Source organism: Cyclopterus lumpus, chromosome 12, assembly GCF_009769545.1.
Source record: "Cyclopterus lumpus isolate fCycLum1 chromosome 12, fCycLum1.pri, whole genome shotgun sequence".
In the NCBI taxonomy this organism is placed as follows: domain Eukaryota; kingdom Metazoa; phylum Chordata; class Actinopteri; order Perciformes; family Cyclopteridae; genus Cyclopterus; species Cyclopterus lumpus.
In genome coordinates, this window is record NC_046977.1 from 16,728,827 (window position 1) to 16,741,843 (window position 13,017).

Below are 13,017 nucleotides of genomic sequence, written 5' to 3' on the forward strand. Positions count from 1 at the left end.
TTTAGCAAAAATAAAATCGTTCCTGGGTCCAGTTTCTCAAATGTAAGGATTTACCTTAATGTAAGTTATGTCTACTATAATATTAACTGAATATATCTTTTAGAGTGTTTATTGGACACAAGAGATTGAAAGACATTACCACAAAAAACGGTAGCGGACATCTAGTAAAATGTTTGAACGTGTTATCGACTTAACAAAAACAAAAAGGTCATCCACCGATTCATAGACAAATCAAAACGCTCATGTAGCCCTTGGATCAACGCTTCTGCTGCAAACAGTTCTTTCCACATTGCGCCTGTCGGCTGGATATTTGCTCTAAAGAAATCGTTACATGACAGCACGGTAGACTCAACTGACACTAGCACACACCCTCACACAGAGCTGCATGACACTGCTCGGCATATGGAAAGTCTAACATCCCAAACACACACACACATGCACACGCACAGCATCATCAACATTCCTAGAAAGGAGTCCAACTTGTCAGCTCAGTCATGCAGAAAGATGTAGGCCAACAGCAGAGCAACATCGGGGGAAAAGAGAGAAGAAAAGAAAGTTCAGCTCAGTGTCCAAATAGAAAGAGAGATGATTGACAGACTGCATGTGTGCCTCCTCCATCCAGATAACCAGATAAAGGAGGACACCTGAATGGGAACTTGACATTTGTTCTTGATGCTGGATTGATTAAAACAAGAACTTTATTGATTCAATACTAACTGCATCGTATTCCTTGGATGTCTCTCTTCATCTTTCTCCTGTTCACTGTCATCCATCCCCCTCTTTCTTCTACTCCTCCCCTCTCTCACACCATCCCCTCTCTTTTTCCCTCTGATCACTGCGATGCACCCCCCCTTTTGATCAGTGCCGTCGCCCCACGTTAGCATCTACCTCTGCGCTCTCCTCCCCCACCCCTGCCTCCGAACGCACTACACCTGCCTGTCAGCGAGGCCCACCGAGGAGGGGACTGGAGGCGTCGACGGGGGGGGGGGATTTGCTCCGCCTGTGATATCTCCACAGAGGCAGAGAGAGCACAAATTGACTGAAGGTGTTGAAACAATACAGGGACGTTCTCATCCCTCCGGGGACTTCACAGCTCAGAGGGATGCTCATGAAGACGTTCTTTGTGCGTGCTTTTTATTTTTTTCAAACCAATACTTGAAAAAGCTTTTTGAAATCACACAAAAGGCAGCCTGTTTGTTTGTTTGTTTGTTTTCATGATGCACGGTGGCTCTTTCATGCTGGATGAAAAAAAGTCAGCGTCGGTTCCGGTCGACAAAACTAAGAAGATTTAAAGTTTACCGTCTGCAGAAAGTGGAGGGATTCTGAGGAGTTGTGTTTGGCCCAGGAACGGTCTGGAGGTCTGCGTCCAGAGCCGGGGGGGCGCCCTCTCACTTCAGTGCCACTTAATTAGCCTGGGCCGTGCACAAAGGGGAGTCGGTCACATGGGCCCAATTTCCTCTCGCTATAAAAGCAAGGGCTCGACGTGCGTTACCACGGGAGTATTTTACTCGCCTGGCAGGCCTTGACTTTGAAGATGCTGAAAACAGGACGGAGGAGAGGACGAAGTAAAACAAAAAAAATGGGAGGGAAAAAAATAACCAAAATGAAAGAAAAGGACCCCTTAAATTCCAGGCAATTTTTCCAGATGTTGCATAAATACTCTGCTGAGGCAATCCAGATGTGCTCGCCCTGTTCGGTCCCCTCCTTCTGCTCGCTGTTCCAGGGACTTCTCTTTCTTCCTTTTCACTCTTGTTCTACAACCCCCCTCACCTCCCCTACCCCCTCAAGCAGCCCTCATCAGTGTGCCTCTGATAGTGCCTTTTAAGTGAGGCCTTTAATAGCCCCCGGGGCACCTTAGCATCCACTCGGATCCTGTAATAAACATCCACTCTCATTCTCCACAGCACATGTGTCTCTGTGTGGGTGTGTGTATGTGTGTGTGTGTGTGTGTGTGTGTGAGTGTGTGTGAGAGAGAGAGAGGCAGGGAGATTAGGTGCCTTGTTTTTTATCGCTCTTTGGATCAATTAACAATTAATTTGTTACTAACAATAGCTGCACTGATGCACAAAATGAAGCAGGACCTGAACTGCAAACAACATGCCTTCTTTTTTCACAGGCCTCCATGGCGATAGTTTGGTTTTTGCCACCCCCCATCCTCTCACCTCTCCCAGAGAACGTGACCCAGCCACAACCCCTGACCCTCACAGACAGACACAGCGTACTGACTCTCAGCTGCTCAACTCAACAGCGCTTCATGAGTCAACTATCCACCTCCCCACCTCCCCATCACCACATAAACATGTTGCAGCATCAGCCACACATGGCCCATTAAAAGCATGCAGTACACTTTTGCGCGCCAAAACGTACACACGTACCGTACCCCCTTTTTGACATTCTGGTTCATGCAAACGGGGCAGCTGGTGGTGGATAAATCATCCGCTTGTCGTTTTGTTTTTCTTCTTCTTTTTTTTTTTTTTTGCACGAGCAACTGTCAGCGCTCAGGTATGCACAACGTTGATGACAAAGACACGGCCGGCACCTGCACCTGCCTGTCTCCCGTTTGTCTAGTAAACCTGGTTGCTCAACGTTCTTCCCCCTACACGGCAGATATATATACACACACATAATGAATATATATATATATATATATATATATATATATATATATATATATATATATATACACACACACACACACACAGACTCGCACTCACGCTTTTAGACATGCGCGTTCTGCATTAATTCAGTCTTCCTACTTTTCAGCAACTTAAGTAGTTGAGCTCTGCATTCTGGTCCCACTGTGGTCCAGATGGGCAATTTATTATGCGTTTCACTGTCGTCTCATGTGCTGTGGCCTCGTTGTATTTTTGTATAGCATGGCTCTACTCTGCTGATTTTACTGCAAACCCTGTCTGCAAAGCAAGTTTCCCTCACAGGCCAATAAAACAAACTCAAATAGAGTGAACGTTGTTGGGCTGAGGAAGGGAGGGCACGGGCACCTAAGAGAGAGAGAGAGAGAGAGAGAGAGAGAGAGAGAGAGAGAGAGAGGGAGGGAGAGAGATTGGACTTTTCCTTTCGTTGCTCGGTACGTGCATGTTCAACATACATTAACACGAGCAACAGCTTCCAAGTTGCCAGCGTTGTTGGTCCCCCTCACCCCATATAGTAAGCCCCGCCCCCTCCATTCTTAAAAAAAAAGAAACACCCTTCCTGCCGTTGAAGGAATTCCTGAAACCAGACGGCCCCAGTGAGGTTTCCAAGCATATAGTGACAGAGCCCTCCAGACTTCTGTGCAGACTTTCTGCATGTGCTGCACATGTCTGCTTGTGGCTGCACGTGCATACAGGTGTGTGTTGAGGGCGAGGAGGCCACAGTCTCTCTCTCTCTCTCACCCCCCTCCCTCACAGAGGAACTCTGTTATCTCACATGTTATCTTTGTTCTCTCTCTCATGCACAGCAATCTGTGAGAGTTATGTTAAAGTTACAACCCGTGCATATTCATCCTTCATATTCATTTCTAAAGGTGGCCTGTGCCAGAACTTTAGTGTCCCACCAACGTCCCTCGGTAGCCGTAAATCCAGAATCGTTTGGTCACTCCTGTAATGGATGTTCTGCTTCATCATAATTGCGGCCGCGGCTTCTAATGTCACAGGCCGGTTTGAAAAGTTTTAACCCGAATTCCCCCGCCCCGGTTGTGTTTGTTGTTTTGCAAGGAGGACGTGAAAGTTGGAAGAAAACTTTCCGGATCACTGGGAGCATCGCGGGCCCAAGACCATGGCAGGTTCATCTAGCCAGTACTGGCTTTTTTTGGGGGCAATATGTAAACATGTTTATAAAATATCATTATCACATCAACAGGCTGCCTGGAATTGTGTGGAGTGTAAAAGCCTTTTAACTCGGAGCGGTCTTAACTTTGGCAGTCTGAGGGGAGGGGGCTCATCGGGGCCCGATCTCATTCTCATGCCAGTGTAAACCTCCACCTGTCCAGGGAAAGAAGTACGGGGTCTATTCATTAGCCACCTTTGAAAGTTTCTTGGCAAAAAAAGCTTATTTTTTTGTATTACCTTTTCCTTCTGTAAATACAAAAACATTGAAGATTGACATTAACATTTGCCCTGATGATAATGGCAACATTTAACAATACCCTTCCATTTAACAGTGTAAACCAGGGCTTTAGTGTAAGTGCTCTTTTCTTTAATCTTAAAAATACTAATGTGTTCCCGGAGCACTTAATCACAGGTATTTTAAAAAAGAAGAAGGATAGCGAGCAATTAATCTGATATGCAAAGAAAATACAGTGGAGATATGCAATTGTTAGCGTGGAGGTGTTAATGCACATGAAATCCAGCCTGCTGCCTCCTGCTTACACCCAAACAGCCACTCTCTCACACACACACACACAAACACCCAAACAGGACCGAGGTGTTTTGCATGCTGTGGGATTTCCGTGGCCCCGTGCCCAACAGCGCGTGGAAGCCCCACCCCCGCTGCCATCTGGCAAGGTGACAGACGAACATAACGGCGGCGGCGGCAGGGCACGCTGGAACACCTCCTCTCGTTCCCTTTGACCCCAAAAAGAAAACCGCGATCGAGCGGCAGACAGACACGATCTTAATTACCCTGCTCCGTTTCTACGGCAACGGAGAGTGTTTACGTGTGTGTGCGTGTGCTGGCTATATTCAGTACGTGTGAGAAAAAGAAAGTGTAGATGTACACACACACACGCACACACAGTGTGTGTACACCTGAATATACAGTTAACAAAAAAAACAACTTCACAGTTGGAGTCTGTTTCTTTCTCTGAAGCGACATCAAACGCATCATTCCGCCTTTTGATCGTGCAGCACGCCGATGCGTATTATTATTATTATTATTACAACATGTAAAGCAACAACGCGCTGTAGTTTAATCTCACTTCTGCGACACCATCATCTGCATGCGGGAGAGAACATCATTCTATTCACTCGCTGCATTTGCTCTTCACGACTACTTAAGGGGAATAAATCAACATTCTTTTTCTTTCTTTTTTTACATCTGTGGTTCTCATCGGGGCCAATTGTAATTAGTGTGGATAAAAAAAAAAGTGGGCATAACGGAAATATAATGACATGGAAGAGCGTAACATATCTGGGATTCGCTCCATTCGTCATCCATCTCCAGTGAATACCCATCAAAGCCTATGTGCTCATAACTTAATTACAAAACACATCATAACAGCCAAAATATTTTCCTGCATTACGGTCGATCGGAGAAGAGGTTGTTAGTATTATTGAAAGTGCGTCAACTTGGAGTCAGCCTCCGACAGCCACGGTTTCTTTTTCGTGTTGGCTTTTTATTTATTTATACATCTACAATACGCTGTGTTCTTCCTAGACCGTATCCTTTCAATCTCAGTGTCGCCGTGATGCGTGGCGCAATAAACACTGACACCAAAAGGTTCTCTGACGACTCCAAACTGAGTGAAACGATTGGTTCATTATAATTTTTATATTGAGCAAACATTGATTTTGATTTGCTGCTTGTCTGTGCCTCATATTATTGTGCACTAAATATTATAGGAGGGTGTCACCTTGGATGGAAAAGTAAAAACGGAACATAGACAGAGAGAGTAAGACACACAGAAAGAAAGATTGACATGCTCCTGTCTTTAAACACTTCCCGACAACAGATTGAACGCCAAAGAGGGAATTCCTGGAATGATCGAGCACGCGAGGAGCAGAGGTCAAGGTTCGGGGTGCCGAGTTCAGCGAGGGCCGGTATCAATAAAGACCTCCTGCGAGCGAGGTTGCTCCTTGCACAAATAATGAACGAGCCCGCGATTCTGTGCGCCGAGAAGGCCACTCAGAAGTTTCTGATCCTCGCTATGTTTAGAACGTAAACAACCAAGTGGCTGCGGGAGGGGATACGGGGGGTGGGAGAGATCATGACGGGCCAAAATGTGCTCCGTAATATCATAAGTCAACGCATTATGCCTTGTAATGATCGGCGGAGATGCTCCAAAAAGAAGAAGAAATAATGGTCTCCAAGTTAATGTAATTCTGAAAGAAACACACACACACACACACAGGTCATAATAGGAGCATAAACCTCGTTCAGCTTGGTTTTGGATGTTGGCAGGGGTGAGGGGTGGGAAAGTGTCGGAGGGTGGGCAAAAAGCACATTTTCTTTGATTAGCTTCAGTAAAAGGCCTCGTGGGTGAGATTGAGAGGGAGAGAGAGAAAGAGAAAGGGGAGGGGGAGAGAGCTGTCACTTTAAGCCATTAAGTCTCGCTGTAAAACTCCTCCAATAAAAATGACAGCTGCAGCCCCTTTTCTCAAAAGGGGAGCAAAAGCGTCACATCGGGAACACAAAACTGGACGGCCGTAAAAAGACAAACTTGGCCAAATGCTTTTGGCAGTGTAATTCCACCAGCCATCTCCCACCACACACACACACACACACACACACACCCTCTCTCCCTGTGTTACCTTTGTTCCTGAGTTACTGCCAGAAAAGGAATGTCAGTCCCCCCTCACCTCCCCACACACACACAGAAAAACCAATGAAGTTCATGGTCTTTGATGAGAAAGTGAGATTCATGACGCTGTGTGTGTGTGCGTGTGTGTATATGTGTGTGTGCGCGCACTGGTTGTACCTTATGCTCCCCGAAACAGAAAACACAAAAGAGTTTAGTTCCAACGGGTTCAGGAAGGACAACACACGCCTCTTAAGGAGGTGATAAATAGAAACATTTGGAGTGAGCGTGCACTTTTCCCACAACAACCGATCCATAACTGTAAAGATGTGCCCGCTGCCATTTAAAACAGCTGGCCGTCAGGTCGCCTAACGCGGCGGGACAGATAATTACACAGAGCGAGCGGCTAATCGATGTGCTCCCAAGGACTTTGGGAGATCGCAGACGGCGTCCTTGAAGTGGACAATTACAAATCGGCACTCAAAAGGGGACCTCTTGATGGGAGCAGAGCTAAATATAGACGGCGATTCAAGGGCCCATGGATTGGGACCACGAAAGAGCTGCTGATGCGGCACACGTATGTGTGTGTGTGTGAGTGGGGGGGGGGGGAAGACATTTAAAAGTGTCCGAGCCTCGCAGCAAACCCTGAAGGAGCTTCTAGCTCAAGACCGTCTCGCACGAACGACCCCCTTCTGGTGCACATATTTAGGCTCACTGAAACTCAAAGCACTTCCAACGTGGACACGCAATACGGTGCACCTGCAAAAACATTGTGTGTGCAAACGAGTCATTCTGGGCCACATAAAAAGCAACACCCCCCCCCCCATCCCGCGAATCTCCTTTCGGTGCATCCAGACTCAGGAGCCGAGGATATACCGTGTCGAGGTTGTAACGCGAAGCCCTCGTGAAAAGACATGGCAGACACAATAACAGGTCTGGCCCACAGCCCTGTACTGTCTCACTGCTGCATGGTGGGGGGGGCTCTGTTTACTTTGACAAACTCACAGTAGCAGCTCACCATTAATTATTTACAGTGTGGCGTGCTTGTGTGTGACAGTGTGTGTGCTTAAAAAGGAATTTAATTTGAAAAAAATAAGGAGCCGTTGAAGACATGGTTTCAGAGTAATTCATAAAGGCATTTAAACTTTTTTCTGGAAGTTCAAGTGCACTAATTGAAATGACAGCTGCACAAATGCCCTCTTTCTGGAGGTATGCGGAAATACATGTGACAGTTACACTTCCCTACAACAAATAGTGCCACGCTCAGTACCTTTACCTCAGCGTCCCGCATAGTTTTTGATCCTTCCGCAGATTAAATAAGGGTTTGCCGCCGCGCACGCACACATATGCACAGGTCGCGGCGCAGTTCTCCCACACCTGCACGTGTCACCCGCGTGTACATGAGCTAATATTTAGTTTTAGGAGACAAACTCAGGCCGATCGCGAACAAGTCGAGCAACTTCGTTTGAGCACGGGGGCGCGAGTTTAAATCACAATGCTGCTCGGGCTCTTTTAAACCCCACGAGCCAGCCTGCACATTCAAAGTCAAACGGAAGGACGTTAAAGGACATCAAAGGACAACATCAAGCGTGGGAGAAAATAATAACTACGCACAGTAAACGCAACACTTAAGCTAGCTAAAAAAGCAAACGACACATGCTTGAAAAAGAAAAAAAGGGGTAAAAAGAAAAAGGGAAACTTGCTCGTGCAAGTTCAAACCCATTCTGTTTTTAATTCAACCCTTCTCTTCACTAAAAAAAAAAAAAAGTTGTGAGAGAAGTAAAAAAAAAAATATCCCGCATTTAATTGCAGCGCACGCGAGGTATGCGCACAGCTCCCCCCCCCCCCCCCCCCCCCTCCCAGGAGATGTCACTCCATATCGAAGCGAGATGTCATCGGCTCGTGAGCTCTGCGGGCGCGGAGAGAGAGAGAGAGAGCGGGCATATCTGCTTTAGACTTGAAGTTGCGAACTAAAGAAGACAACGTCCGCCACAAACATGTTGACGTGTTTGGCACGTTTCACACTAATCCGCCGATTTAAGAAGAAGGAAAGGAAGGAAGGAAGAATACAAAAAAAAGTCCCATCAATAACCCACACATTTCAAACGTAGCACGGCCCAGTCGTTGAACAAACTAACTTACCCAATGACAGGAACGGTTTGGTTTCCATGACCGTCTGGTAGGTTAGCTCATGCCAGCTGAGACGACCGCGTTTCGAGGAGTTTTATATTTTTTGTCTCCCCTTTTTTCTTTTTGCCCGGGGAGAGCGGACCCGACCTGGGCTGCTGCTGCTGCGGCGGCGGCGGCGGCGGCGGCGGCGGCGGTCCTCTCTCAAGTCAAGACTCGGCACGGAGCGGTACAAGTGACAGGCCGACGAGTGATAAGTCTCGGGGAAGATAACCGAAATGATTCTATCCCTCCTGTTCGCTCACTCAGCTGCTGCTGCTGCTCTCCTATTCCCTCTCTCGCACGCTCGCCGTGGCAACAACTCCAACTACTGGATGTGCGCTGCAAAGAAAGAAGAAAAAAAAAGAAGAAGAAAAAAAAAAAGGGACCCGTGCAGGGGGTACTCCCACCGACGTAGCGCCGGGCTGCAGCGACACACTACAGATACACGCGAGTCTTGTCGTGAACTTAAACAAATTAGCAGCGCATGGAGAAAGTAAATAGCGCTTTTGTTTGTTTGTTTGTTGTCATTAAAAGTCTGCAGATTGCCTGCGAGGAAAGGCGGAGGTTTTTTTTCTCCAAAAAAATCCCGCGGAGCCTCTTCTCAGCTGAGCAGCAGCTACTTCTTTCCATTCGCTGCTTATCTCCTGTTGTTATAACCTGGTCACATCTGTTGAATCGGGGGGCTGTGGGCTCAAGATAGATGTTAGAACTGCACAGGCCTTATAGGATACACACCACTGATGCAATTAGCCTCTCTCTCTCCCTCTCTCTCTCTCTCTCTCTCTCTCTCTCTCTCTCTCTCTCTCGGCTACACTCGCCTCCACAGTTTGATTGCATGTTCCACTGTCATTGAAACTTGAGTTTAACTGGATATCGGATGGATCTAATTTTCTTTTCTTTTTTTGGAATTAAAGACCCCCGCACTCCCAAAAAAAAATCCATGCCTGCATATTTGCAGTGTCAGCGATATGACTGCTACAAGAATGTTTTTGTACACTGAGATTCGGGTGTACCGGTTTTTCGTCATCTTGAAAACAACCAAGATTGAGAAAATAAACCCCAAAAAATGTTTTTATAAAATAAAATAGGATAGCTATCTATTATAACCCGTTCTTAACGGTACGTTATCGTGATCGTTTTTGCATGAAACCAAACAAAATCCGGACCAAAGAAAGCTATGCGAAAAAAAAATATTTCCACAGCTACAGCATTGATATTCGTCTCAAAAAGTCCCCCCACCCAACACCACATCTGCTAATGCTTATGCGATTCATACTGTGTGATCTGCCAACATGGCACAAAAAAGAGAAGAAAAAAAAAATCAATGAATTTTCTATAGTTTTGACAGTATTTGCATAATTCGCTGCATTGGAGTAACTCTCTATTTAGTTTTCTCTCTCTCTCGCTCTCTCTCTCCACCTCTGCCCTTGCTGCTGTATCTGTTCTGGACATGACAGTTTATGCCTAATTCAAGCCACATCCGTCTTGCGTGCACCTCCTCTCCTTCGACGCTCCAGTCCTGTGTACACACACAGAGAGAGGCCGGCACGTGTTCCAGGAGAGTGAAAAATGGCCCTCCTTTGGCCCAGATCGAAGGAGAGCACCACTCCCCCCCCCCCCCCCCCCCCCCCAACACACACACACACACACACACTGTAAAACCCCTTATGCAGTGCACTATATGGGAGCGGTGTAGGGGTATGCATACTCCTCCTGCAGCCATCCTCCGGGGCCCCGCAATGAGAGCCCCGCGTTAAGCATTCAAAGGTGTTGCACTGAGGCTGAGATGCATAATTAATGCAATGCATGGGACATCAAAGATCAAAGGCAGTTGCGCAAGAAAAGAAAAAAGGAAAACGATTAAAATTAAGTCTGATTGGGCACTGTATAAAGGTGTGTGTGTGTGTGTGAGCGCGCGTGTCTGTGTGTGTGTGTGTGTGTGTGTGTGTGTGTGTGCAAGCAGCGATTATTCCACTCAAGGCCTTGCTTTTCTGTGAACATGTCCTTCATCTATCTTTACCGAGTCAACAATTGTCAGTCGTCAGAGGGTTGTCACGTTGGCGCGGCGATTAATCGGTGGGGGTGAATGCTCATTAGCTCATTAGGGAGAGAAGAGGAGCGATTGGACATCCCATTAGTCGTAGCTTCACGAGGCTGCGTTGCCCCCGGGAGCCTCCGCTCTGTAATAGAAGACAGACACAACACGGCCTTTTCAAACACCTCTACCGGGCCGGGTCCCCCCCCTCCCACCCTGTCCCGTCACTGGCCCGAGCCACGCCGAGCTACTTAATCCTCGACTCTTGGGCCGTGATTAATAGCGCTCCGACCCTTCACCTCCACCCACATGAGTCCTCCGCAGGCTGTCGTTGGCTCTCCCCAATCACTCTGCGGGAGGAGGCGGCGAGTCTAAACTTACCTCTTTAATCGAAATATCTCTTGGCTCCGCTCTTTCTGTCTTTCTTTCTTTCTTTCTCTCGGGCCGTGTTTCCCTTCACTTCAAGCGACGTGTTTGGGCCTCAGGGGATGGGAGACCACCGTTAGGCTACACTCTGCTATGGTTGCTTTGACAGCCAACCTCCTCCTCCTCCTTCTCCTCCTCTTTCTCCCTCTCTTAAAGTGGGTGATAAATGAGACAAGAGGCCTTTTGGTCTCCTTTGTACTTGAACCATTCACGACAAGCTCATCCGTAAAAGTGAATATAACCTCTTTCGGCGGCAATGACAATGGCGTCCAATCCTGAGGAATGTACAGATAATTGTACACTGTACTTGCTCCCCCGGTCAATTATCCATCCAATGCAATGTCAGAAGACAGTGAAAAATGCTGAGTTTAGGGGGATGTATACAAACAGCTTGGTGTGTCCAACCATTGGTCCAAAGCCCAATGGAATACAATTAACAAACAGCAAGTCTCTGTCTGTATGTATGCATGCATTTGTGTGTGTGTGTGTGTGTGTGTGTGTGTGTGTGTGTGTGTGTGCATATCTCGAGAAGCGTTCGTCCGACCTAATCCCCACTGGCCGGGTGTTAGCGGTTTTAGAACGGTCGACTTACATTTGTAGCACAACTGGAATCCAATTTTTTGTTTGTTTTTTCATCTCAAATTAAGATCGGTCTCTTCACAAAATAGAGGAAACTACTCAAAGCAAGCGGTCGGACGCATCGTTGATTTTGTTATTATGAGGAGGAAATGCCTGACATTTGTTTGGGTTTTTTTCTGAGAAAACTAAGAAGAAGAAAAAGAAAGTGTGCTACGAGGAACACAAAAGCATGTGAGATCATTAGGGCGTTTGCTGAGGTGTTCAGCATTGTCCGCTCCCCCCCCGAGGGAGAGTCTTGATCGTCACGGCCCCGGGTTCACATTCCTTAACCCCTGGGTCAGGGCTTTGTCTGAGGATAGCACAGAGGCAACTTCCCCTGCGGAAATCAACAAGAGCTGACACACTGAACGCTGGAGACGCACACGGAGGCAGGAAGAGGGACCACCGCACACAGACACGGCCATAAACGTGGCTGTTTTCTTTCCTGGAAATGAAGAAAGCTGTTACATCTTTGCAGATTTCTTTTGGGGAGGGGGGGGGGGGGGGGGGGGGGGGGGGGGGGGGGGGGGGGGGGGGTTGTGTATCTTCCATCCGTTCTCGGCTAGGTTCCCGTTCATTTCTGTACAGTGTTGCCATCCAAGTAGGACAAAATACATCCAATTTTAAAATAAATGAAAATGGGCTAAAACATGCACACGGTCCACTAAAAGACAACTCAGTGACAGCAGCCATGTCTTTCCATTTTCTATTTTTCTTTCACGGAGTAAAGAGCAAAACCTATTTCACAAAGATCTCAGACACAATTCCCCGTTTCAAACGAAGCGCCCCTGAAGCCCATTTCCCCCCATTGCTCTGCTCTGTTTTCACAGACAGAGTTCATTTCAGCGGAGGTGATAAGAGCTTTGTGGATATCTGCCCATCAAATCCAACTGATGGATGACAAGAATCCAGGCCCGGGGCCAGGAAATGGCAGTTAAAAAAAAAAAGAAAAAAAAAAAGACTGCAGGATATTTTCCTTAAATGATCAGAGCCCATTCCGCTCAGGGCTGTTATCAATATTGAACATTACATTACATATCCGCTGTTTTTTTGTGGTTTTTTTACGCCGCCGCGGTGCAGGCGTGACTCCCTCAACGGAGCATCCCGTACTCAGGTATGCATCATTCTTTAATATCATACTAAAGTGAAATTGGCTACATTCAAACCGACGCCGCAATAAATCTCGCCCAGCACTTGGCAGAAGCTGGTCGTGTTGCAGGAGTGGGGGGGGTGGGGGGTGGGGGGTGGGGGGGTGCGCATCATCTCCTCGCCTACGATTGAGTCCGCCGTTATTGCGCGATGATGGAGCTCCATG

At 47.2% G+C, this 13,017-nt stretch overlaps 1 protein-coding gene across 2 annotated transcripts in view; it reads right to left on the reverse strand.

Annotated features, from left to right (window-relative positions):
* rxraa (retinoid X receptor, alpha a) overlaps window positions 1-8,937 on the reverse strand; it is an 86,729-nt gene extending 77,792 nt beyond the window's left edge. For both annotated transcript variants that reach the window (XM_034547186.1, XM_034547185.1), the window contains exon 1: window positions 8,597-8,937. In XM_034547186.1, the coding sequence (XP_034403077.1) occupies window positions 8,597-8,624 (28 nt within the window). In that variant the 5' untranslated portion in view covers window positions 8,625-8,937. The remainder of the gene's footprint in view (window positions 1-8,596) is intronic.
* Window positions 8,938-13,017: the final 4,080 nt, after the last annotated feature.